The sequence below is a fragment of the Anser brachyrhynchus genome (genome assembly GCF_964034855.1).
Source record: "Anser brachyrhynchus genome assembly, chromosome: 1".
Taxonomy (NCBI): Eukaryota; Metazoa; Chordata; class Aves; order Anseriformes; family Anatidae; genus Anser; species Anser brachyrhynchus.
This window is the reverse complement of record NC_137694.1, coordinates 96,500,969-96,528,502: the sequence shown is the minus strand read 5'-3', so window position 1 is coordinate 96,528,502 and position 27,534 is coordinate 96,500,969. Positions and strand designations below refer to the sequence as shown.

Genomic DNA, 27,534 nt, shown 5'->3' with positions numbered 1-27,534 from the left:
TTCCACCTTAAAAGCAATTGGACGTGTCTGTAACTCAGAGAAGTTTTGCTAAGCAATGACACATTGCACTTGGATCTGGAAGCATAACATCTGGAAGCCAAATGTTAGAGGCAATATAAAAGGGCCAGCCCAACAAACCAGTGGGGCATTTCTAAGCCAGAAACATCCTAAGGATGGACCTTGTCCTTCTCTGGGTGTTCCTGCCTCTGGTAACAGTGGCATGGGGCCAGTATGGTGACTACTACTATGGCCCCTATAACTATGGAGATAACGATGAATGGGTCAATGTGTACCGGCAGGGTTTCAACTTCCAGTGCCCGCATGGGCAGGTGATCGTGGCCATCAGGAGTGTCTTCAGCAAGAAGGAAGGCTCCGACAGACTGTGGAACTACGCCTGCATGCCGGCAGCCCAGAGCCTCGGTGAGCCGACAGAGTGCTGGTGGGAAGAGATCAACAGGGCGGGAACCGAATGGTAGGACACCCCGCACCGTCCTGGGAGGGCGCAGCCCTGATACCCCGTCTGGAAGGCGGGTGCTCGTACTGCAGCCGTAGCGATGGCAATGCGCAGTAACGCGATCCTAGCCAGCAGCTTCGCTGCCCTGACCGACTGCCTGAGACCCGTTAATCGCGATGCATGCGTGAGGGTGATCAGCAGCATCCCCTCTGCCTTCTCTGTAGTGCTTTCTTGCTTGAGGGTCTCAGTGTGCTGTGCTGTTCGGTCACTTGCAACCTCAGCTGCCAAGGGGTTTGGTCTCGCAAATGTCACTTTGCAGGTGAGGAAAATGAGGCACGAACCTCCAGAGAGTACAGGACAGAGTTGCTTCTGAAAGGCCACACACTGAATCGGTGACTAAATTGGGGAACAAACTGTCTAGCTCATGACACCGACCTCCTGTTCTTATCACTAGAAAAAAAAAATTCTGTATTGCGCTGGCTTTTCTCTTTGTGTTTTCATTGCTAAGCTTTTTGGCTTAGGCCCAGTCAAAGGCTGTTTTCTAGTCATGCTGGTATTACAAGAACCAAAAATCCACACTAACGAGTGATGATGGTGGCATATATACCCCTGATAATGACAGCATATATATCCATGATAATGATAGCAGAAGATCATGTTAATTCCTTCGTACAGCCACTTTGGGTACACTAAACATTACATTTTCTGTTATTCTTACAGGCAAAAGTGATCCTATTTTGTGGCCACAATAATTTTTGGAAATATGTATGGCATTTGATGCTTAGGCAGTATATAACCAATATTTAATTTTCTACTGATTTCTTCATGAAATGTGAAACATTTTCAGGAAACTCTGAATGTGAAATATTATTTGGACAAAATGAAATGAATGCAAGAATATTTTCAAATATTTTAAATGGGTTTGCTCCAGAAATTGCAATGTGACTTTTGCAAATTTCATATCATATGGGAACAGGTTAACAATGAAATGTTGAGCTTCTGCTTTTTAAATGATTCAAAATTTTTCCCTGAATTATTCATAGTATTTCATTTACCATGTGGTACATTCCTATGGCTGATGCAATTCCTAAGGAAAAAAAGACTGACCCCATACTTCTCTTTTAAGAACTGAAAAGAAAGGGGGAGGGCTGCAAAACAGACAGAAAGAAGACATTGTGATAATACTGGGTGACTTCATTTTTCATACATTGGTGCAATTTCCACTTACTGCATAGTAATTTTGAATTAGACCTTTCTGTTGTTCAAAATAAAATGGTTATTCTCTTTCCAAAAATCCCTGACAGCAACTGCTCAAGTTTACTTCTTACAAACAGGGTAGTGTACAAGTCTATACAGAATGTTTTCTTCTGCTAGCTGAACCATGGAGCCATATTCATCATCACACTCCGTGTGCTTAGCATGATTACATCCAAAGCATACCATCTGAATCTTATTTTCTCCATCTCTTAAAAAACTCTTTTCACTTTGTCCTTTTTTTTGCTTATGTTTCCTATTGCCATTCACCCAACCCTATCTTTCTTCCAAACATGTTTCTCGTCCAAGCCCTCTTTAATGTTTTTAACTCTAACTCACCCTCCTAGCTTTTGGAGTTATTCTAGTTATTTCTTCCCTAGATGACCCTTCCAGTCTGACATCCTTACATCTATTTGTCTACTCTGCATAGATCTCTTTATTTCTTCTACTTATTTTGGAGGTGGAGTAAGGGGGGGTGGGGGGGGTGGGGGATGGCATGTCAAATACACCAAAGTGATTCGGGAACACACATCTCTTTGCAAAGGTGAATCTATGCTCTTAATTTCTTAGGCTGTTTCTGTACATCTTAGCTAGCTGTGCCAGGTCATGTTCTGCAGTTTTCTGTACCACAGGGCTGAGCTGGTTGCATTTATAGTGCTTCATGGAGGATGGTTTGTAGCATATCAGCACATCCCTCACTGTTCCCAAACGCTGCTGCCCAAGAACCCAGAGGACTCATCCCGGACTGGAGTCAGTGTGGACCAGCCAAAAAAAACCAGAATGGGGTGTCCGAGACCACACCCAAAGCTCACATTGGTGTGAGAGCACAGATGAAATCTGTGGGGCCTTTGATAATCCCACATCTTCTCTCTTGGCAGTCTTTACATTGCTTCTCATAGCTGCCTCTTTTTTCTGCCTTCCATACCCATTTCAGTGCTACTTGGAGCCACCCCAAGCTCTAAAAAGATTCACTCAGTAATCGATTTGGATTACAAATATGAGTCATAACCTGTATCAATTCCTGTTTGGGCACCTCTGTTTCTGCACTGATTTCCTGAATAACGAATGTGTTTGTGAGCAATATATCATCCTCTCATCAGCTGACACAGCACTCTGCTGGGCTATCTAGTCCATTTCCCATCCTGGGAGGGTGAACTGTAATATTTCTTCTTCAGCTGCAGTCACAGCGTATTTTGTCTCACCTTGCACATCACAGCCAGGGATATTCAATGTCTTGTTTCACAATAACCGCAAAATTGCCAAGTTTTTCCCATAATTTAAGCTACGTGCCCTCTGCTGTAATTGAGGCTTTTTATTCCCTGCCCTACCTTCATGGAGTAATGAGAACAAGCACACTGCAATCTTTGCAAAATCTTTTGGTAGGTTGCAGCTATGCTTCACCTTTACCCATGCTTTTGCTTTCAGACGGAACACATCTCTGTTCTTCTAGTTTTCCTCTCCAAGTTTTAAGTTTCCAATGAACAGCTCTCCTCTGAATTCCCTCCAGTTTTTCAGCCATGTCCCAGAAACACCAAAAAAATGTTTCTGGCAGAAACCAAAAAAAATGACCTCTGACAAATGATGTTTGTGGCATTTCACAAATCACCATTTCTGACTGCTGTGCAGCTGCAAAACAGAGCCAAATCCAAGCGAGGTTTCTTTAGAAAAGATAACAAACCAAAAAAAGCTTTAGAGAGAAAACTGAGAGGAATACAAAGCCATTAGCGTTATGGGGAAAATGGTTGAAATGAATGTAGGGGGTGTAGGGCTGGGAGAGCTGGAGGTATTGGAGGGCAGGAGGGGATCGCTGACAGAGCTGTTTTAGGTAAATTTACTTCCTACACTAACTTATTATTATATTGGTATTATATGGACTTCTAGGATTAAACCTGTAAGACTTTGCATCTTACAGATATGAAAAAAAGGATTCAACAAAAAGAGGGGAATGACACAGATCCACATTAGGCATCTAACCAAATCATCTATGTGCATTTGCACTTCTGAAGAAAGCATGTTCCTCTGTGCTTTGCTGAACCTGTGTTCTTTTGTGTTTTGCTGAGAAACCTCTGAACATGTTATACGACTCATATGGAAAATTTTGGCAAAAGATTTGATTAGATGACTAATTTCTTCTCAGCCTTCTCCGCTCCATAAATCTGTGAATATGTTTAAAGTTAAGTATGCATACGAAGGCTTTGCTAAATCTGTCCCAACAACTTACTCCTGGCCCTACTGTCTCTGCAGAGGCTATCTGCTAAGCCAGATGCTATTCAACACTGGGAGCAGAACCTGTTCCTGAATACTTTGGAAATACTCATGTCTGGAATAGAGAAGTCCTCAGGACATCCCCTCATCCTACACAGTCCTTGGCCTTATACTTATTTATTTGCTGTGACATCTCAAGGATTTGTGCCTTTTCAGACAGAATAAAGCATATGTTTTTAGCTTGACTTGTACTGGAGGAAGTTTGACCTTGGGTATTTCACCACCTAAGAAAATGTAAGATCTAAAGTCTAAGTTGGCGAGACTACTTCAGTGCTCCCCTGGATACTACAAAGCTGTCTCCACAGACCAGTCTTTGAACAAGGTACTTAAGAAAAACAATTTTTCTGGCCTAAAAGTGATTGTATCAAAGGACAGGGATGAAACAAGCAAATAAGCTAAATAAACTAAAGCTTGTAAGTGAAAAGCAACTTTCCGTTCCAGGAGAAAATGTTTTTTTTACACCGCATATGAGATGGAACTGTGCCATATCCCCAGTATACTCCCGGTTATCCGTACAGCACAAAGTAGAAACATTTCTAGCAAAGTGCTATTTCATGCAGGTTTATTGCCTCTTTTCCTTGTTTAGGCTTCTGAGAAAGTGTTTGGATAGGACTTGGAAAAAAACGGATATCTAGATTCTCCAACCCCATTCCCATCTCACTCTTTGCCTTCTCTTTATGCACACAAAGACACACACAGAGATCCTTTAAGCAGGCATGCAACCCTATTTCCCACAAACTGGGTGCAAGGACAGACCATGAGCAAAGGAAGGAAGTGTCTGTAATAGCCTCCTGTTCAGACGCTGGCAGCTCACCCCAGTACATCTGTGAGGAACTGTTTTTGTTCTCCATCTCTGACCAATCCCAAGACTCAAATTTGAGGCTGTATTACCCAAGCCTGATAATCAAGCTGCCTTTTAAAATATCCCCATTTGTGCTGTCTACACAAACAAGTTAATTTCTCCACAATCCTAGGTTTATGCTAAAGGGGTAGTGCTCCAGGCTTTTAGCACAGCTGCAGTGAACTGAGTCCAATGGGAGCACTTGCAGAGAAGGGGAGTCTTTCTGGGGGTAGGGAGGTATCGCCAACACCTGTCAGAAAGAAATCAAGAGAGGGATTATGACCATGCCTTCCCTTTGCACAGTGAGGAGAAAGGACAGTCAGCACTTACCTCTGAATGATTATCTGGCTCTTGTGAGGGAAATAAAAACACAGCAGAAGTTCATAGAGAGGTTGCCTTTGGCATGTGGAAGTGGATGACAACATGTCTCCCCACCCCACAACAGATAGTGAAGACTCCTTGTAGAAGTGGCTGCTGGAGACTGGCACGGCCTAATCAAACACAGAGTAGTTCCCATAGTCTGACTGTGAGTGTTCCAAGTGTCCTGAGCCTGCCCTCAGCCACTTCTCTCTCCTCACTCATCTGTAACAACAGATGGATCATCAAATTAGCTTTCATCATGCAGCTAACCAAATTACACAGAGGGAGGACAGTCCACAAAAATAACCTGGGACTACGGGACAGGGCCCCCCCTCCAAAACTGTACCAAAACTTTTGGATACTGAAAGTAACAGATTTTGGTGAAACAACATTACAGGAAAACAGCATATCTAACATCTCATTATCAAATGCCTCCCACACTCTGGCCATGGTCCTACCAGCTGCATGAGGTTAGGCCACCTCTCTCCGTGTGCACTCCAGGCAGGACTGCAGACGGAAGCATGTAGCTTTATTTCTGCTGGGTCAGTCCGTCATGTCTGACATCTCTCCATAATATACAGAGCCATTCTGCTCTGACAGGCTCCAGAGAGGCAGCTTTAAAGTAATTAATGATACAAATTTTACAGAAGCCATCTGCTCCACAGCAAAAAATAAAGTGGGATTTTTGGGAGTACACAGAACAACACTCTCAGGTAACCCTGTTATAAGGAACAAACTGCCCTTAATGCGCCATGACCACATGCCTACTGTGTGTCAGACTGCATGTTTCCAGAGAGCTTTAGGGAGTGCTACCTCATCAGCATGGCAGGGGCTCAACATAGGCTCTAAAAGTATCCATTACTGCAGCTTGACAGATTTGTTCTTCTTTGGGTCATCATCCTCAGGATATGCATGCTACGCCGGCTAATTTCTAACATCTGAGGGACAGAGGGCCTCAGGGATGGGTTTACAACACAGCATTAGATGGGACACAGCACTCTGGGGCATTGTCTAGCAAAGAACAAAAATAAGACACAGGTGTAAGTATGAAGTATCCCCACAAATGGTGCTTTTGTTCAAAACAATAATACTATTGCAAGCAATATTTGTCTTCATTTTGGCAGGCAACTGTTGAGTCAAGGTGCTATACACTTGGTTTCTGAGACTGTATCAACATTTGCAAATACTGTGGGATGATTTAAGTGGTTAGGTAGGGTGAAACAGTTCGTGCACAGCACCCAAAATCCACACATGTTTTGAGTGGGTTTACTTCAGACCACTTCTCGTCTGGTCCCATGGCTAAATGTGAATCGGAGAACAAGGAAAGCTTTTGAATAAATTTTCCAGTTAAGTTTCACCTGCATGGAATTCAATTTACATGCTCCAAGATCACTTTACAATGGGAACCAAAGAGCAGTAAGCAGGGATGGCTGGGACACTTACTTCAGAAGTGCAGTCTTGACCTGAGCTAGACTGGTAATGCAGATGCACCCGTTGGTTGCTTGCCTTGGCCGAACTGTACAACACTAATTACTAACCCGGTCAGAAGAAGTTTTGGCGAAGGAGTGGCTTTTCGCAGCAGTTGCAGCAGGCAGTGGGAAGTCTCAGCCACCACACCCCTACCTGTTACTACACAGAACACCTTCCAGAATAAGGCTCTCAACTTACTCTCCACAAAACACAGCTGACATTTCCAGCAGATGTAAACGAGGGACGGGAAGGGCAACTTCCCGTTCAACAGCACTTGACCCTCACCGCCACCAATCTGCCCACTCCTCCATCTACCAGCCAGCTTACCTCCTCTTCTCCCAGTACCAGCTCCGAAAGGCAACTCTTCATGCAACGCAATTTGAGCCAACAAGAAAAAGAAAACAACCCATCCATTGCCAAATTTAACCCCACGCACTTCCAGCTGGTTTCTCACACTCTTCTGCATTCACCTTCTAAAAGGTATCTTAGCAGTGTCAGGACTTCAAGAATGAAGAGAACCCAGCAACAGTATTTCTGAATTATCTCTATAACAAAAAGTACTACAGAGTGGGTTTGGTGAAAAAGGACATTTTTTAACTTGGCCATAAACCAAAGGGCCTGAATCACTGGTTTTTATTCACCCTATGTGTTTGCAGGATTTACTGTGACAGGAATAGTGAATTCAACACAGAAGGAAGAAATCATCACAAATTAAGTCTTGTTTTCAGATCAGCGCATACAGCATCTGACTAAAAAGGTGTGTGGGGAGGGGATTGTTTGTTTCCTTTGAAGAGTTATTTTCTGATTGTAGGGAAGAGGCCAACTGGGAAAAGAAAAACAGAAGAAAAGATTTTACACGAACTCACAAATAAGCATTCCAGCTTCTGAGAGCACTTCCTCATTTCTAGAGGAATATTAGGATTTGACTTGAAAATTATAAAGACTGGAAGAAAAATAATCTTGTATTATCTCAAAGCTAAAGAAAAGTACTTCAATTTCACCATTATCTTTCTCTCACTGAACCCAATATTGAGCTTGAAAAATGGACTGCAGTACTTTATGTATATGAGACAGAATTAGAGAGGAAGAAATGAACATGAGCTTAAAAGATCATTTCACATTTTCCTTTGAATGTTTTTAAAATAAAATATCAATGCAATTATAAGGCGTGATTTATTTCCACTTATACTCTGCATCTAAGAAACTAATTTTTAAAGAGACTCCAAGTATACGTATATATATTAAAAACAAACAAACAAACAACAAAAAAACAACACACACGTTTAATGAGAACATAGACTCGTGATCAAAAATAATCAAATCTTCCTGAAGTCTGGTGTTCAAATACCTACATATGTAAGCATGGGAGTGTTACATTAGCCACATTTTTTTTCAATCCTCCATAAAGAGAAAGGTCCACCTAAGACGACTCTCTGAAAACGAATCTTTCTGTCAACACTGGAGTGTATTAAAGTGTCACGAGAATAAAAACAGTTGTAGGGAAAGGAGAGCAGGGCTTTCCAGACTGAATGTGACCAGGTGGGGAGAGAAAAGGGGAATGAAGAACCTCCCACAAAGACAAACATGGGTAGGAATATCAAGTGCTGATCAGTGGAAATGGAAAATTGCATGGCAAAGCCAAGCCTCGGTGAGGAAATGCAAAAGAAGTGAGGGAACAAAATAGTCACAGTATTGCACCTATGCACAAGAGCTTGAAAATGTCCCAGGGCACAAGGGAACAGAGGAAATGCCTGCAACTGGAAGCGGGGGAGGAAGAAGAAAATGAAGAGACACAAGTTTGGTTCTACTTTACATGGATTAATGCAGAAAAGTGCTCATTTTGCAACAGGTACATTCATTCCCAATATTTCTGTGCATCAACCTTTCTTCCATCAGGATAACACCAATCATCTGAAACTATCCAACATGTTTACACAGAGTCTTAGCCATATGTTCCCATGGCCCATGTGCCAAAAAACAGAGCAACTTCTTATCAAAGTCCTGCTGAAATCCTCTGAGTGTGAGCCAAACTGCCTTACTTGGTGTGATACCTTAGCAACTCAGAGTCCCCATCACTGCTTAATTCTGAAGGTCCTTGAAGGAGTCTACAAAGCACAGCACATATGAGTGACCCCAGCAACGTGGGAGATGCGGGGATACAAACAAATGTAAATAATCTTGTCTGAACAACACAACACCATGGAAAAGACATACAGAAGAGACCTCTCGCTCAAAGGTGGAAGTGTTAGACGATGTGTGTCTCTTTCTGGAAAGGCTCATGAATCACACAATCACAGAATGGCTGAGGTTGGAAGGGACCTCCAGAGATCACCTAGTCCAAGCGGGTTTTGAATATCTCCAAAGGAGACTCCACAACCTCTCTGGGCAGGCCATTCCAGTGCTCTGTCACCTGAAATGTAATGAAGTTCTTCTTCATATAGTGATGAAACCTCCCGTGGTTCATTACCCTTCACACATTACCCCATGTCCTATCACTGGACACCACTAAGAAGAGTTTGGCCCCATCCACTTTACATTGTCCCCTCAGGTATTTATAGAGGTTGATAAGATCCCCTCTCAATCTCCTCTTCTCCAGGCTAAACAGGCCCAGCTTGCTTAGCCTTTTCTCATAGGACAAAAAAAATGAAAATAAACTATGAGGTTACTGAATGAAACTGTGATTATTATTATTTTATTTTTTGGTATTTCTTAATTATAAACTTACTTCTTGGATATATCAATGTATTTGAGTTTAAGGTATCACAAGGAAGGTTTGCTACAGGTGGCTACACTTTTCCTTGATAAAGAGAGAAAGAAAATGGAAGAAACTGAATTCCTGTAATTTTCCCCAACAGGGAAACAATGAGGCTAGGAGGGTGCTTGAGAGAATGAGTGCTCATCATCTGAGTTAATGAGCTGTCTGTTTTCTTGTTCTCCTTGTCTTTAGTCTCAAAGAAGTGAGCTCTTCAAACTCTGATTATTACTTCAATTACTCTGGGTATCAGTGTCCAGATACTTGTAGGGTGAGCAGAAAGAGAAGATTGTATTTGCATGCTTGGAGACCATGCATATTCTCCTTGAAGGCACTGACTTACCTGTATGACAGAATTCCTGAGTACACAGAAAGCATGTACAAACAGATTTTCCACAAAATTTATGTTAGTCTTATAATTTCATAAGACCTAGGTCTCAATTTTCCTGATATGATTGTAATCAAATCATCATTTCATCACAAGCCTATAACGTTTTGCAGTAACTGCCTTCTCCTTGAAAAAAATAATTGAGAAAGAAATAAAATAAAATAAATCAATGAACTTCTCATATAAAAGTTTCTAAGGTATCTTTTTTGTAGAGAAGCAGTTGAAAAAATTGCTCCAGTGAACTCCAAATGCTCAAACTCCAATGTAAAGGTATTAATGGACTACTTTGAAGTCAGTCTCATGATTTGTAAACAGTTGAGAATGGCAACACCACAACAATTTTGTTGTTTCACTGACATATTGGAATGTTTAAACACTTAAAAACAGTTAAAACTGTTTTAAGTGCAATGTAAACACTAAGACATTATTTGTCAATTACTGCTGCTTTCTTATATAAACTGGTAACTAAATATACAGCATGTTCAGCCAATGCTTCACAATACAAAGCAAAACCCCTAGCTTCCGCCCTGAATCAAAAATGCTGTTTTCAAAAGTGCTTGAAACTAGTAAGGAATCTAAGACAACGTCTTCTTTACAAGTTCTCTTCTTTCACTTCTTTTTTAGGTACCAGACCTGCTCAAACAATGGGCTGGTGGCTGGTTTCCAGAGCCAGTATTTTCCATCTGTGCTTGACCGCGAATGGCAATTTTACTGCTGCCGCTACAGCCGGAGATGCCCATATTCATGCTGGTAAGTTCAAGAAGCAACAAAACCTATTAGTCTCTTTTCCCCAGCAGTTCCTGTAAGTGTCTTTGGCCACTTGGCCCATCAACATAATTGTTTAAGAAAAAGTTAACTGTGTTTTATGGGACTAAATAAGTTATTTCCAAACTGACCACAGGCTTCTTGAGGATCCATGACTTCAGGGAAGAGAATGAGAGCTTTGAACAATACAATACAGTAGCTAGCCCTAAATGAACAAATCTGGGTATCAACAACAGCCTAGCTATGCTGGAAACTATGACAGGAATTCCCAAAGTGAAACTACATTTCAAATATAGCCCCTATTACCTGATCCAACACATTTACAGGAGCATGAGCATCTCTGTGCTACACTATTCTACCATGATGACTTACAATACTGAACTTCCTTCAAGGTACCTCAGAAAAAAAAATATCCTCTGTCTGACAACCTGGGATTTTTGTATTTTTAGTACATAAATATTGCTCCCCCTCTCACGGCTGTTCAAGGCCCAAAGTAAAAATGAGCTCCTGATCATACTGAAACTTAACAAAAAGGTGGCCTCACCTCAACTCAGTATCACAACTGGTGCTGGCAACCTCACAGAGGCTATAGAAAAATGAGCTACACATCCTGAGCTTCCCTGTGGTCCCGGGCATGGTTCCTCTAAACTGAGATGGAAGTGCAGAAGCAGACTGTGTAGGGAAAGATCATATTGCTCCTGTCCAGTCTGTGTAACAGAACTCCTGACTTTAGGCTCCAGGGCTATTAATCTAGCTATTCTCACTGATACAAAGAATAACCCCTGAACTTAAAAATAAATAGTAAATAAATAAGAATAATAAGAAAAAAGGCGGAAAAATCTGTGTTTGAATCTCTGCTTCCAGAACCCAGCTTTGAAGTAAACTTCCCATCAAGGTGCATACAAACTGTTTACATGCCCCCTGGTCTTTCTTTGTCTGGCTGGCTACTGGCCAAACACAACAGCAGTGCCTTGCTTTGCAGACTTCAGTCTCTTTGCAGCGAGGAGGAAAATAGATATGTTTTATTTATTTATTTATTATTATGTTTTAAGGATTTTAAATGACAGGAACTCTATAAAAGTCTTTGAACATTCTCTTGCCCCCTTTCCAGCCTACCTTGCCTACGGATGCTTTCTACCTCAGGGTTTATTTACATACCTGCCCAGACTCTTCCCTCTGAGGAAAACTAAAACTAATTTTTAAGCACTTCTTCTAAACTCTCTTACTCCTCCAATGTTGCCTGTATTTCCAGTGAAAGAGCATAAATCCTCTTTGACTTCTTTTATTGTTGTTGACAGTTCTGCTTCCCTCAGATGTTGTCTTGACAACTTGGAACAGCTTTGTCTCTGCCTTGCATATTGGCATTCAGAGTAGTGCAAAGCCCAAATGTAAATGTTTGGGGTTACTGATGTCTTGCTTTTCCATCCCAGCTGTACACAGACTCCTATACTGCCCTTCTGTTCAAAACAGTGGCAACACTCCATTTCTCATGCTTGGAAAAGAATGCCTTATGGAGCTCAGCAGCTAGTGTCTTTCCATGCAGATAAAGGCAACATTTCAAAGGCAGGTGAAGTGTTCCTGCCCCTAAGCATGGTAGAAGTCCCATATGCTCACATCCTTCTGGGAGTGGAGAACTGGACATCACAGTACAAAACCTCTGGAAAGATCTTAACCTGGCTTGCAAAAAGCTTCTGGCACGTGTAGTATGTGATCATGCGTACATTATAAAACCATTTGGCACCGGGTATTACCAGCCTCAATCCCTCCATCTGGAGCTCTGTTTGTTCTCTTCAAGCTACTGGTCTTTCAAGACCTGTTTGGAAAAAGCCCTGAGCAGCCTGGTCTGACCTTGTGGCTGACCCTGCTTTGGGCAGGGTGCTGTACCAGAGACTTCCTGAGGTCTCCTTCTGACAGAGTTATCCTGTGATCCCAAACAGAAGGAAGAGTGGGCTGGCAGGCCCACATCATGCAGCTAAACTCTCCCTCTTCTCCAAAACAGTGGTCTCTTGCTCATTGTCTCCTGAGAACAGCTTCTTTTCTGTTTTATTTCCTCTACTCTATCCAGACTGTGTTTGGGGGAGTGCTAGTTTTTATGCTAGAACATGAACAACATGAACTGCAATGTGGTAGCATGAAACCCCATGCCCTGGAACCACTTCTAGTACTACAGATATGACTTGTCTGAACTGCTAAACTTCAATGTACAGCAACTAGACTTCCCATTCACTAAGCCCAGGGGCTCTTACTCAAAACTCCAATTCCAATGGCATTTCCAAGATATTGTCAAAAAACCTTGTTTATACATCACCCTTATGATCTGTATCTTGCACTCAGTTTAAGATTCATTTGCCACAGAGACTGTGTTCTCCAAACAGTCTGCCAAACAGTTCCAGGCTACCATGGGTAATACCTCAAAACGTATATACATATAAAACACAATAAAAATGTGTGTGTGTATAGTATCTTATTACATTTTCTACCCAAGCCTGTAATGATATTTATTCTATTCCAGAAACTAGTTGTCAACAAACTATCTGTGGTGAAATGGCTATTAACCTGCTGCTGACTCATATTTCTTGGTTGAAGCAGCTTAATTTCATGCAAAGGCATCTATCAGTATACGGCTATGTGGAAAAATAACACCAGGAAAATATGCGATGACTGTGGTGTCTCATGGATCATGTGTGATGCACAGAAAAATCCACATATTGGATTAAAAGACAATCTACATTGCAGAATTTCTTTGGAGCCTTGAATTTTAACTTGCAATGAATCTCTCATTATGAAACCAGCTATAGAGAGAAAGGCACATCTGAGGAAAACTGAATGTACTGAGGGCCTTGCTTTAAATTAATTCTCACCTTGGGTATTTGATCCCTTCTTCTTCCAGTTGCCTCCTTACATGTCTCTCTGGCAAATATATATAAACAACAAGACAGATGATCTTTATGTATGGTTTCTCTTGGCTCTTCTTCTTCAGGAATATATTTGTCCTTAAACGAGCTGTTCTTCCCTACAATGAAAAAGACAGTTTTCCCCCATGAATATGAGCCACGCAAATGTTTTGTTAGAATTTGACCCAGTTTTTACAGCCAGAACCTTCTTCTCTGTTGTTTAAGTCCTGCTGACACTTATTGGAATACTAACTTATGACACCATCATGCAGACTGAAATCCACACTTAAACACTTTGCTTAATTTAAGCACACGGTTAAAGCCAAACACATACTTAAGGACTTAGATGCTTGGTAGCATCTACACACTTACTCTGAGGTCCCTGCACTTCACTTCTATTTCACAGTTTATCTTCTCACCATTAATTCCCAGTTTACCTGCACAGTAAGCCCATACTGCAAATAAATATACTAATCTCTTCCAGTCTCATAGTTTTGCATTTGCTATTTTATTTTTTACAAGTACTTTGTTTCCTTCATTACCATGCCAAGCCTTGTCATGGATTCTGCACATTTTTACCATTCTGAAAATAATTAACATTCCCCACAGGAGGCAGAAAAGCTCCAATTATTTTACCTGGCTGGGGAATGCTACCACAGTAAAATAAACCGTATGCTTATTCAAACCATAAAGGAAACAAATCCATTGCAGATGCAGAGACAGCATTATTAAATGGTCCCATTAGACCTCAGATTTTTCTCTTTGCCAGGAAATTGAAAGCTTGACTCCATACTCTCAAAAGCAAACACATGTCACAGAGCAGCCCCAAGTTTGCACAGACTGTTTACGACTGTTTCCCCTCTCCAAACAACCAGCAGTCCATGTGCCAGAAGGTCTGTCTGGAGCTGTGGCTGCTCTCTGTCACAGTGACATTGTCCAGGCAAACAATTACTTTTTCCAAAAGCTATGGGGATTAAAGAACTTATTTGTTTTCTTGACTCAACCTGCCTCCAAAGCCATATTGAAACTGACGAGATCCTAAGCAGGCTTCTCAGAGATTACCAACAGCAGAGATATAAAACCAGGAAGTGAAGTCAGAATAGATGTGGAGGAAAAATAAACTTCTGGAGAACTCAGTTCCCCTCTGCTCCTTTTTTACTGATTGTATAGTTACCCCAGTAAAACCTTACAGTCCAATCCCCAGGACTACCTTCCAGAAACATCCTAGGAGAAGCACATTTGGCCTTTGCTTAACACAGGAAAGCTGACTAATGTTACGTCAGACACATCTTTCTTGAGGAATGGGCAGAAGATGCCCTGAGCTCTCAGCTGCTGCTTTTATTTGAATTGCACTATTTTCTGTGGGCCTCCAAGAGCTGTGGTCCCGTTGCATTGACCTCATGGCTCTTCAGCCCTGTGAGAGTCTATGGTATTCACTACAACAGTAGAGACGTGCCTAGGTGAATCTATGGTCTCAGAGCACAACAGGAACAGCACTGGAGCCTGAAATTAATCCAGAAACACATGTGGCATGGCTGCATGAGAAAACTGCTCATCTCTAGGGCAGCTCCAGGACATCTCTCCTACCCTGGCAGGCCAACAACCTGGGATCTGTACTGGACTCATTGGCAGGAATTTCTGTAGTCAGTTTACTAAGACCTTCTTTGGCTTTTCAGGACAGCATGCTTTTTAAGAGGGAATGCCTGCTGTCTTCCAGCTGGAGGATGAATTGAAATTGATAAAAGAGGCACATGATTCCCATTTTCATTGAATGTGGCATGCAGGCTCACAGTTCTTGAAACAAAATTCTTTGAGGAAATCCATATTCTTGAAGTACTTATAAAATAGCATCTGAAAGAGTAAGGCCATGCATAGGACACTCCTTGTCCTCAAAGGTCAGGAAGTTAACGTTAAAGCTTGTATTTCCCTCCTGAAATGAAACAGCTCCTTCTTTTGGCTGTGGATTTGTTGGAGGAAGAGTTCAGCAATGAGGAGGAAAATGAAGGTTAGAGAACCACCATTCATCTTGCTAGTTGCACAAGAAGAGAAAAGGGTATCACACTCCAAAACAACATACTTACTAGCAGGGAATAAGTATTTTTAACAGTTGGAGCAGGAAACCATGAGCTCTACCACTGGCTCTCTTTGATATTTCAAAAGACTCATTTCCTTTGTTTGCCTCATATCTGAAGGCAAGGTATACCCACAATTGCCATTTACTTCAGTAAGGGGTAATAAGGCCTTGGTGTGACCAGATCTTCTTATCAGTGAAAAATAGATTCATGATAACTATCTTTGAAGTCAATCATTAAAAGAGTGCTAAGGATCACTGCAGAATAGTACAAAGCATTCTTCTCGGTGCTAAATGAATAACCCTGTGTTTTTTATTAATCCGTAATGTAGTCATTCTTCTCCATGGAAAATAAACAACATTACTACTTTCAGACTACAATAATAACAACAGTAATCCTGTTACAGATCCTGACTTTTTCATTCCCTTTCCTGCCCTGAGCAAAATTTATAGGATTATAGTAAAGTATATCAGAAAAACATGGGGATGGGTGGGGGGTGGAAACCAGTCAGAAGAGATGCCATACCACACCAACTCTACACCAGCTAAATACCCTGTTATGAAAAATACCTTTTCTGCCAGGTTTTCCTGCTTTCCCTAATACATGTTGAACCACTTACATTCTTTCTCACAAGCTTTTCTTTCCCAGCCTTTAATGTAGAATTTCCTGCTTTTTGTTCTCAGCAATGCCTCTGCTGCTCCAAGCCACTTGTGTTCAAACATCATACAACTAATAATAACCTGAAATAGATTTGCAAAGCAGGAGCAAAATTCCTTTGTCTTCTGTACTAATTCTTGCAAATGGATGTTACAGAATGAAAAGACAATCACTTGCTAGAAGTCTCACATTATTATTTCCTCCCCTACAATTCATTCCCCAAACTTAACACCTTTGTGCATATGTGGTTTTAGGAAACAATTCCACTGAATTCAGCTTGCAAGCTTCTGACTGATCCTCTTGCTCCTCAGGGTTTTTTGACATTAAACTACTCAGTGCCTAGATGCTGAGATCAATACAACACAGGTCTTCCCACTGCTGCTCTGCAAGCCTCTACTCTGTTTTCCTTCATGTACCCTCTTGGGCACCAAAAGCACCACCCTGGAGGCCTTAGGTCACTCCAAATGGCAGCAGCAGCTTTGTCTCAGCACCCAGCAGTTCCCAGGCTTCTCCATGCTCCCCTAATCCATTTTTTTTTTTTTTTTTAATAAGAGGTCAATGCCAGAAGTGCATCCATGCACATTGCTGTGGGTCTTCACAAATGGGCCATGTCCTTGTTCTTCCAGACTCCTTTGGGTAGGCAAAGCCTCACCAATGGGCAAAAGGTGTCTCTTACTTATTTCATGAGTCTTCTTGGGTACAAACCACACATTGCCACATGTGGCTCACACATACTACCACATCTGTAAATAAATTATCTGTCTGTATGACCCTGGTAGGTAGTTCAAAGATGATATGCAGAATCACATCATTGAGTAAAACACTGTATTTTTAGTCAAAAGACTGATAATAAAGTTACACACTGAGCTATAACAAATGCTGCGGGAAGCACTGTCCTGTGCCAGGCAGACTGCATTGAGAAGACCTTTAATGCTGAGTTAAATGACCATTCTCCCTTCCGTGACAAGAAAACCAAGTACTTAATATCCCTATGCATTAAACTCTACAGTGTGATCTCTCTGGGAGATACATTTTGTGAGACTTATCCCCAGGTTTCCAAAAAACAGGGATAACAGAGAAGGGCTGGATAACACCGCAGAGCCCTGCTTTGCGGATAACAAATTGCATTTCCTTCCAAAGGATACCGCTGTATCCAGATGACCTTGAGATGCACGGGCTTAAGGGAACGGTTCCATAAATGAGTGCAGCAAACATCAAAGAGAACAGAATTAGACAGACAGACCACACAGACCCAAGTGAACTTGAACACTGCTTTCAGAGCACTATTTATAATTTTTCTCTCCAGAACAAATGGAGTCAATAGGCATCTGTCCATACAACAAGAAAAACTTCAGAGCAGATCACGACCCTGCTTGTTTTTTTTTTCCTTTTATTTATTTATTTTTTTTTGTAATTGTATATGTTTGCTTTTTGAACATATCTTAGCAGAGTTGCCGAGAGAGGCGGAAAAGCGATGTGGAGATGTTAGTTGAGAGGGAGGGGGAAATGATAGCAGGCAGAAAGAAAAGAGTGGGAAGCTAAATGAAGGTTCTCCCTACTGCATCCACTCACTTCAGAATAACACTGCCTGCTTCTGCAAAAGGTCTGCAGGACCCTTCACAGTAATTCATGAGCTTGTCATCAGATTTACTTTTCAAGTGAAAGGCTCATGAAGTAAGTTCAGAGAACTGACTCTCAGTTATTCATTTCTGCCTCTGAGTAGAGCTGAAAACAGCTTTTTAACCTTGTGTTTTGCAGAGTCTGGCCTGCCCAGAACATAGTGCTGGTCAAGATTACAGAACATTTTCCTCGCTGAATGCCAAACAGATGTTATGAAACACATTTGGTGGAACATATATAAACACACGTCCTAGTGTCTTCTCAAAATAATAGCGCAAAAAAAGCCCCAAAACCTGGAGCTGATGGGGGAAAGTGAAATGAAATCCTGATCCATATCTGGTCCTTATGTCACATTTTAAAAACCTACTGTGACCCAAGAATCTTCAAGGATGCACTATCAGATGCTCAGGCTACAAATTAAAATTATATAAGGGGGATCTCTCTAGCATAGGGAAGTAGCCACACTATTAAACTTTCTTACTCTTCAAAACAGGGTGTCCACATCCTGCCTGTTGGGAATGGTACCTCACACATGCTAACTCCCAAACTGCATCTTTGAGTTTTCTGCAGAGACTGTGCCAGTTGGTCTGGGCCAAAAGTGTCCCAGCATTGTGGTTTAACCCAGCAGACAGCTAAACACCACACAGCTGTTCACTCACTCCCTGCCCCATCTCAGTGGGCTGGGGGAGAAAACTGAAAAGAGCAATAACTCATGGTCTGAGATAAAGACAGATTTATAAGAAAGAACAAAAAAAAAGGAAATAAAATGATAAAAAACAACAGAAAAAAAAGAGCAACAACAAAAAGAATAAACAAAACAAGTGGCACACAGTGCCATTGCTCACCACCAGCCAACACATGTCCAGCCGGTCCCTGAGCAATGGCAGCCCCCCAGCCAATTCCCTCAGTTTCATTTTTCAGCCCAATTTCACATGGTATGGGACATCCTTTTGGTCAGTTCAGGTCAGCTGTCCTCGTTCTGTCCCCTCCCAGCTGTTCATGCACTCCCAGCCTCCTTGCGGGCAGGGCGGTGTGAGAAGCTGGAAGGTCCTTGGCTTAGTGTAAGCACAGCTCTGCAACAACTAAAACATCAGCGTGTTATCAGCATTACTCTCATCCCAAATCCAAAACACAGCATCATACCAGCTGCTAGGGAGAAAATCAACTCTACCCCAGCTGAAACCAGGACACCTAGGGTTTGTTCCTACAATTTGCAAGCCTAGGCAATCAAATTATGGTACTCAGAAACAATCTCCAGTGATGTTTAATTTACTAGTACAGACATAGCCCCATTTTCTCTGGTTCTCTGGCTATGGATCCAGAAATCCTCCTCAAGGCACTGAATTCCACAGAAATGAACCGGGTAAAACACGGAACAGGTAACAAAGGTCAGGCTTTGTGAAGTATACTCCAGCTCCCATCAGAGCGCTAGACATGGAGTGCAGAGCCCCCAAAGCAGCTCTTTGCTTACTGGGGAGCTTTCAGCAAGTTGGCTGTACAGAGGGACCAGCTTATCCTCAGGTTAAGGTCCTTTTACGGGGTCATAAAGGCGTATTAGATACTCAAGTCAGACGTTGTCTGGGTTAAAAAAAAAAAATGTATTCAAACCTGTGCAGTAGACTGTCTGACACTGACAAATACATATTTGGGAACACAAGAGGAGATGTCCTGAAAGCAAAAATGATACTGTCAGCCTTCAATCGAAATAGCGCCTAAATTAGGTTTGCCATGGTTTGACAGAAACACATTAAGGTGACAATCTTTAGTCTAGGAAAAACTACCACCTAAATGGTGAGAAGCCATGAGAACCAGTTTTGTAATATTTGTAATTATTCTTTCCGTGGGTCTGACCCAGTTCCCTTAAAATCCACAGTGGTCTCATTTCAGACTTTCATGGGAGCTGGACCGAATACTGCAGCTCTGATTTTTCCACTTGCAGAGCCTACTGATGACTCTACCTACTCATCCATCCTCAAAATTGCTGGCATATGCAGTTTCTTCCATTTCTCCTAGTCTGCAGCAGCTGCCTGCACGACCTGTGAAATATTGCTGCTCATTTCTTATCAACAACACAGTGCTGTGAGGGCTCGGCAAATCCCCCAGCTCTCAGTCAGAGCCCTGACAAGGAACGCTGTGACCAGCCCTGATTTTCTGCTTCCCAACGTGCTTGGGCATGGGCGTTCTTGTACCACAGTTCATAAGTTGTTTGATGACTGTTATGGCCAAAGGGCAGGAGGCATGAGAATGAGAGATGTTCAGAGAAGTTGGCTGTTGAGACTTGAGGATGTTGTAAAGCCATGCCTGAGTTTCAGGTTTCATCCATTTTTTCATTTGGTAAGGAATAATGACTGGTTTGGAATGATGTTCTGAGTGATGATTTTCTTTTACTTCGAAAAGCTGAAAATGACGCAGAATTTAGTCAGATCTGCTTTGCAAAGATTTAAACAGCATAAGAAAGGGGTAAACAAAGTGATCAAAAATACATTTAAAATATACAGACAGTGGTGGCAATTTCAGAGGATTTTTTTTGTTATAGCAAGTACATCTAGGTCAAAGCAGTCTAATATATAATCCAGTGTTTCTCAGTTTTCAGGTAAACTTTCAGTTTCTGAGTATTCCAATAGTGAGTGGTTTGGGCCCCAAATACCACCAAAGCATCTGATTTTACAAACTTAAAACCATCCCAAAAATTATATTCCAAGCGAGTAAAATACTTAAGCACGTGCCCACTGAATTAACACTGTGCAAACACACAAGTGTTTGGCTGGGATGTGCTAGGCCCACCTTCAAGTATCATTCAAGTACTGCTGCTGGGCTGAATTAAGTCAGAAAACTGGGTGTGAGGATTTCTGTACAGGCATTTTAGCCCTTTTAGTCCCCACAGAAGTTCAGCCAACCATTTCAACAGGGACAGCGTTTTCCTTACAGGGGACCCGATTCTTCCTGTGCCGTCCTGGAGCGAAGCCGATTCAACTCCACTAGCAACTCCCACATAAAATGGTGTAATGCAGGGAAAGACTGAGCGCCAGGTCTCCATTCCCGACCTCTAACATAATGTTGACATAAAGTACTGGTCAAGGTCCCAGCCCCTCCCTGCATCTGTTCATTAATCTGTAAAATGTCTGTAAAACCAAGTGCGGAATTATTTTGTATTTCCCAGGGAAGCGGCAACCATAATTTGTTTAATAAGTGCAGAAGCCCTTTGAGCTTCTTAGATAAAATCCGCTGAACAAATATTGTCCGGGCCAATATTTTCACATCACAAGCTAGGCAGAAAGTGGAAAGAACAAAGAGGAATGGATTAATTGCTACATTTATTTAATATAATTCATAAATGGATAAATGTTTGTAGTTATTTGACTTGGCAACATTTACAGCACTTTATAGCAGTGAACCAAACAGACTGAAACAAGGCCCAAGCAAATCCCTGCAATAAAGATGTAAGTAGTAGACAAGCTTTAAATTGTTGTTCAGGCTGCTTTTATCCTACAGCTGCAGATGTATACACATGCAATATTCCAACCTGCTCTGAACAATTCTAAACTTATGGAAATTTATTCAAATAGCTACATGAATTAATAGTGCAGAAGAAAAATGCAGCCATAGAGGTAAAACCGCATCTTATGGTGCTATAAAGAAACATGAACTTACAAAGAAACAGGAAAATATCATGATCAGCATCCAATCAACTGGACTTTTAGCTAATATGGTACATTATTTTATCTTCTTTTTCCTTCATCTAAAGGTTAACAACAGAATACCCAGGGCACTATGGAGAAGATATGGACATGATGATGTATACTTACGACTACTACATCCGCGGGGCAACAACAACTTTCTCTGCTGTGGACAGGTTTGCTTTTCATCTATTTCACTAGAAATTAAGGGGGAGAGAGAGAGATCTTCCTTTCCTATTTCCCCCAGACAGTACACAGCACCGCATCATCTGTAGCACTACTTGGTGTCAGGCTTGTACTTCTGAGGACCAAAGTTCACAGTGCATGCGGCGAATTGTCCAGGGCGGTGTATCAAGACACTCTGGGGCCCCCAATGTAAGAAAGACATGCTCCTGTTGGGGCAGGTCCAGAGGAGGGCCACAAGGATGATCAGAGAGCTGGAGCACCTCTCCTGTGAAGACAGGCTGAGGGAGTTGGGGTTGTTCAGCCTGGAGAAGAGAAGGCTCCGGGGAGACCTTGTAGCGGCCTTCCAGTGCCTAAAGGAGGCCTGCAGAAAAGCTGGGGAGGGACTCTTTTGTCAGGGAGTGTAGTGATGGGAAAAGGGGGAATGGCTTTAAACTAAAAGAGGAGAGATCTACATTAGACATTAGGAAGAAATGCTTTCCCTGTGAGGGTGGTGAGGCCCTGGCACAGGCTGCCCAGAGAAGCTGTGGATGCCCCATCCCTGGAGGTGCTCAAGGCCAGGCTGGATGGGGCTTTGGGCAGCCTGGGCTGGTGGGAGGTGTCCCTGCCCGTGGCAGAGGGGTGGAACTAGGTGGGCTTTGAGGTCCCTTCCAACCTAAACCATTCTGTGATTCTGTGATTTTATGAAAAGAGGACTTTAATGCACAAGCAGTTCATCTGCCTTGTCCATTTGAGTAGAGAAATATATAGTAACAGTAGGCTTGGCTAAATCTGAGCTCTGTAAAGCAGAACATCTTCAGGATTGTTTCTCACCTTTGTCTAGCTAGGGCATCTTTTATCTATGCTGGTAAAAACTCATCCTGGAACAACCTGTCCTTTAAGGGGATGAGGGACTCATTTTGGCCTAACTTTCTTCGAAGAGAAAGGAGGAATTTGCCAGCATGCAAGGAGAAGACCACCCGCCTGATCCATTGCAACACAATTCTAACCGATATGAGCCCACACCAGGAACCACTGTCAAAGGAAAGTGCTTGGATCCCTTTCCAGAAAATTAATTCACTAATTTTTCTTGATCGGTCCAGATCATTACTTGTAATTTGCTATTCTTGAGCAAAGCTCGTGATGCTGCAGTCATGCAAATGGATTCGTAATCACCCTGCTCAGTTAAAAAGATGCCTTTCCTCCTCTCTACTACGCACATAAAGTGTTAAAATTTAGAACAAATATAAACTCAACAGTGCTGTCTGCACGGAACCATAGAGATCCTAACAGAGCAGGTTTAAGGTGTGGGCAGCCACTGAAACCTGACAGTGGAAGAGGGGTCTTTCATCTCGAGCTGACCTCTAATTCATCAACTCTGTGAGCTACTTCTTTGCTGATGTTTTTTATCAGACACCTCAGTCCAGTAGTATATTAAAGCATTTTTTATCCAACACAACACAGACAACGAGGCAAGGTGCACTGCACTGGCCTACCACTGCCAAGTCTGGCTAAAGGAGAAGGGGAGAGAAAGGAGAGAGAAATGGGAGTTCAAATACACCGACATTTCAAGTTGTCTCTAACAACACCCAAAAGAGACAAGACGCTTTTGTCACTGGGATGCTTTCAGCTTGCTGGAGTTCACTAGAGATCCCCTGTGCTCAAAGATTTCCTAAAATAAGACCTTTCCAGAAATGATATCACACTGTCAAGTTGCTGCAGATTCATAACAATAATTTTCTGGCCTATTCATTAGCCTATTTATTAGAAGGCTGGAGCTGTGTCTGCAATTTATTCCTACAAGTGGAAGAGTAACTTTCATAGTTGACATGAAAGTATCTCTTTGTCCGGTTAGATAAGTAAATTATAAGGTTGCAAGGAACACCCCTATTCTGTTTGTTTGTTTGTTTGTTGTTTTGTTTTTTCCTTTTCTCTCTTAAATATTCCCCAATGCTATTCTTAATCCTGGTTCTCCACGGCCCCTGCAGAGAGCCAGAGAGATAATACAGACAGTGCACTCCCCTGTAGCTGGATTCCAGCCATCATCAGATGTGGACCAGGGTAATGTCAGGAGTCACAAAGACACATCTGGAAAACAGAGCAGCTGAGGTAACCGATGCCTCTGAGTAGATTTCTGCCTGTGAGTGCTGAAGCTTAACACAGCCTCCTGTGTGGGCCAGCAGCATCACGGGGATGTCAGGAGGTTGTGGTCCCACAGGACCTGAAAAAGGGAAAAGCCACCACCAACTCTGTCCTACCACTGCTGTGATGGCAGAGACGAACCTGTAATAGTAGCGGGTGAAAACTATGAAGAACACATTTTACAAATGCGATCTAGGAAGTTTTTCTGAGCTGATGAATTTTCTGGCCTCCAGCTCCCAGAATGCCTTAAACTGACTTGTTCTGGTTAGCACATGAAGTGAAAAACTGTCTTGCTATACCAGTTTGCAATTCAGATTCATGCAGCAACTCTCTCAAATGACTCTCACAGAAGCGGGCAATGTTTGTCATCCTAAATAGTTTTTTTTTGCAGGTGGCTGAGGCAGAATAGGAGCAAAAGAAGTGACTCCCAGACCCAGCCTGTCAGGATGACACACACATGCAGCTTGTCTGTACAAACACATTGTAGATTTTGAGACTGCTTTTCATCTTCAAGCATGTAAAACTTGTGTTCAGGCTATTTAACTCATGACAGGCAATGTTCTTGAGCTAACAAGAGGCACAAAAAAGCCTTTGAAGATATTTTAGTTTAAGCTCTCCTAATCACTTCAAACAGTTAGTTATTTATAGACTTTTTTCTAAGAAAAATGACAATACCTGCTTTTTAGAGATAAAAGTCTCTCTGACAATACTTGCTAGTTTAGCAGGCCATAATTTTGACCCATAAAATCCTGTTAATCCATGAATCACCTTTTCTTTTGTCTCTCTGAGTATCTCAACGACCAAAGGAACAGTGTTTTTGAAAAGCATACACACAGTCCAAATGAGGACTTCCTAAAATAATTCTAAAAATTCCTAAAAAATTATTTTTGCATTTTATTAACCTTTGGTAACAGTTTTATGAAGAAATTACAGTAGAAACCTATCCAGGAAAGGCTTGAAGAAATAGAAATATAAACCACGATATAATTAAGCACAGACTTACTGACAAGTATGAGACAGACCCTATTCCAAATGAGATTCAGCATTAACCTGTGAATTAGTGTAATAAGTTTTCAACTAAAAAACTTTAGCAAATGAAAGCTGGAATGAGAGGCTTTATGCACACACAGAGCTTAAGAGTCAAATTAATCTAACTGGAGGACACAGTCACCCAGGCAATGGAACCACAGAGGAGCAGCCATTAGTACGATGTAGCCTCATGTCTCAGCACATCTCTTGGAGCTGGCCACCAGAAAACCAGGACCCTGAAAGGGTCTTGTAAGGAAAGCTGCTGCTGAGCCACTGTTCAATGGCAGCACTACCCATCGATGCCTCAGGTTTAGGAGATTGCTATTAGCAGAATCCAAACATTCAGAAGCATTTTGGAGTACTACCCATCGCCAGTTCAAATGACTGCTGCCATCTTCAAGGACTGCACTTTAGATCAAAACTCCTCAGCCTTTACCAAACAGCCTAAATGGAACATTTTCACTGTGAATGCTCCGCAGCAGGACAGCATTTGATCCTCTGAACTCGTGACATTTTGTCAAGGGAAATGTAGTGCACAATAAGCTAAGGTGGAAATTTGCAGCTTGTTAGCTATTGAACACTAAATCACTGGCCTCCACTGTTGAATCCTGCTGCTCCAGCCATGCTTCCTACGAACAATTGTTAATAGGTGTTGTATCACTCTCCTGGGAAAGAGTACAGACGTCCAACTACTCACAAACCAGGAAGAACATGAACTCTCCCTACACCTATAAATGTTTTTTTGCCTCATATGTGACTTGTGGAGATAAAGGATGAGAAGTGAATTTAATTTCTCTCGATATTGATTCCTTCACATCTTCCATAAAGGTTACTAACTAGCAGACCTATCAATAGGAAAAAAAGTGAATTTTGCCATGTGGATAACTTCTCTCTTAGAAATGGCTTGAAACTCACCCACATATTTTACTTCATACATATTTTGGAATACAGTATCATACAACAATAACTTCAGACAGAACCATCCTTTTCCTCTTGATCACTGATTTTATGTCTATTTAGGATTGATCAACATCAATAGTCATTGTCTTCTGAAGGATGTTCAGAGACCTGATTATCCAGATAGCTGAATTTCTTATCCCATAGGGGAGTGGGAAGGAATTATAACTATCAGGCATATTTAATCTCCTTCCATCCCACAAAAACATCAGGCACTCAGAGAAAAGTTGGCTAATGGCAGACAGATGTTTTTGTTGCCACAATACCTTGCGCAAAATTTTCTTACTTGTACGGTCTTACCCACTGCAGTTGCCCTCTCCATCTCACTAACATCTTTCTCTTGTCTCTCTTCCCATGCAGGGATCGTCAGTGGAAGTTCATTGTCTGCAGGATGACAGAGTATGACTGCCCATTCCAAAATGTTTAAAAAGATTGAGTATACCCGAATTGGAAAGCTTGGGAATGGACAAGGTGTGATGAGGGTCAGTGATTATATGGCTGAAGGGCAATTAGGCTCACAAAAAATGTACCAAGACTCATCAGCTGTCTGCTGAAGATACAATTCTTCCCTCTGGAGCTATTAAATAAATTGCCAGCCCACATGCTTGCAACAGCAGTTTTGGAGGATTCCTTTGAGCTGCACTGGCAGTTGTATCCCCCAAGTAAAATTGCTTAGGACACACACTTGTTAATGATACAAAAGTCTATGACATATGCACAATTACCTTTTTTTTTTTTTTCTACTTATATATATATAGCCATTCTGAACACATACAACTTTCACATAGCAACTTTATATAAATTGCTTCCCAGCACAGGCACTCCAAATGAGGTGGAAACATACTATAAGCTTTCCAGCATGCAGTAGTCTTTCCTGTCTTCTACTTCCAACTTGGAACCAACCCAGCGATATCCACCAGCTTCTCAGTGTTTAGCTAGGAGTGTGCTGAAAACAGCACCAGTAGGTCTTTGACATACGGCATTTGGGGTTACCTGCTACAGCTCTCAGCAGAACTCTGTTGCTGCAGATGTCTGCCTACTCAGGGGAATTCCAGCTATTTACAATACTGGAAGATGTCTGTACCTGATTAAAATGAGAGCAGAAGACCCACCAGTAAAAACAGAAGCCTAACACAGCTTAACTGAGAGCCTCCTTTATATTGCCCTAAAAGTTTTCAGCGACATGGCTACCTGGGAGCTCTGCTGTGGGCAAACCCAGGAGCAGGCCAGGCCACTCTTGCTCTCAGTAAATATACATCCTGCACTTGTCAGGAGTCTGCTTTTCATGTGGACTGGGTTTCCACTGTGGGTTCCTTTACAGCACCCATCTGCCCTCGGTAATATATTCTTGGCTTAGAATAGACAAATAAAGTTAATGGCTTAGATGATCTCGGTTCCTCCGACTTGCACATCTCATTCCCTGTAAATGGGGTGACCATGTTTTCAGAAGACTGCACAGCACTTGTGCAGCTGTAATCCAACAAGAAAGAGTGTTGATCTCCTCCAGGAATATCTGAAGTAGGATTTTTGCTCTTGAACAAGCCAGAATTTAGAGCTCTGTTTCTTAGCTCATGAGGTCAGTGACAAAGTTAGCAGGGGCTTCAGTGGTGCTGGCTCAAGGGCCAGCTACCAATTTAAGACTAAGCTTCATAGGAAAGAGTGTTGTCAGACAGTCAGTTTTCAGGCTCCGAGCATTTTTAACATATTTACTAGCATACCCTCAAGTGTGAGCATTAAGACTACACTTGTCCAATAAATGAATAATAGGTTTGGCA

At 41.9% G+C, this 27,534-nt stretch overlaps 2 protein-coding genes across 3 annotated transcripts in view; one reads left to right on the top strand and one right to left on the bottom strand.

Annotated features, from left to right (window-relative positions):
- The window catches only part of LOC308182285 (uncharacterized protein), a 163,928-nt gene that overhangs the window by 116,165 nt on the left and 20,229 nt on the right, over positions 1–27,534 (bottom strand). The window contains exons 1-2 of one of the 2 annotated variants that reach the window (XM_080566614.1): positions 18,638–21,525; positions 13,411–13,562 (exon numbers count right to left, since the gene is read on the bottom strand). In XM_080566614.1, coding sequence (XP_080422740.1) covers positions 13,411–13,562; positions 18,638–18,706 — 221 coding nt within the window. In that variant the 5' untranslated portion in view covers positions 18,707–21,525. Of the gene's footprint in view, positions 1–13,410; positions 13,563–18,637; positions 21,526–27,534 lie in introns of those variants that run through there. The other variant, XM_080566613.1, reaches the window with a different exon arrangement.
- On the top strand, positions 134–27,534 carry DPT (dermatopontin). Its single transcript, XM_080566543.1, has 4 exons — positions 134–472; positions 10,409–10,534; positions 21,538–21,645; positions 26,120–27,534. The coding sequence occupies exons 1-4, from the start codon at positions 174–176 to the stop codon at positions 26,184–26,186; spliced, it is 600 nt and encodes a 199-aa protein (XP_080422669.1). The 5' UTR covers positions 134–173; the 3' UTR covers positions 26,187–27,534.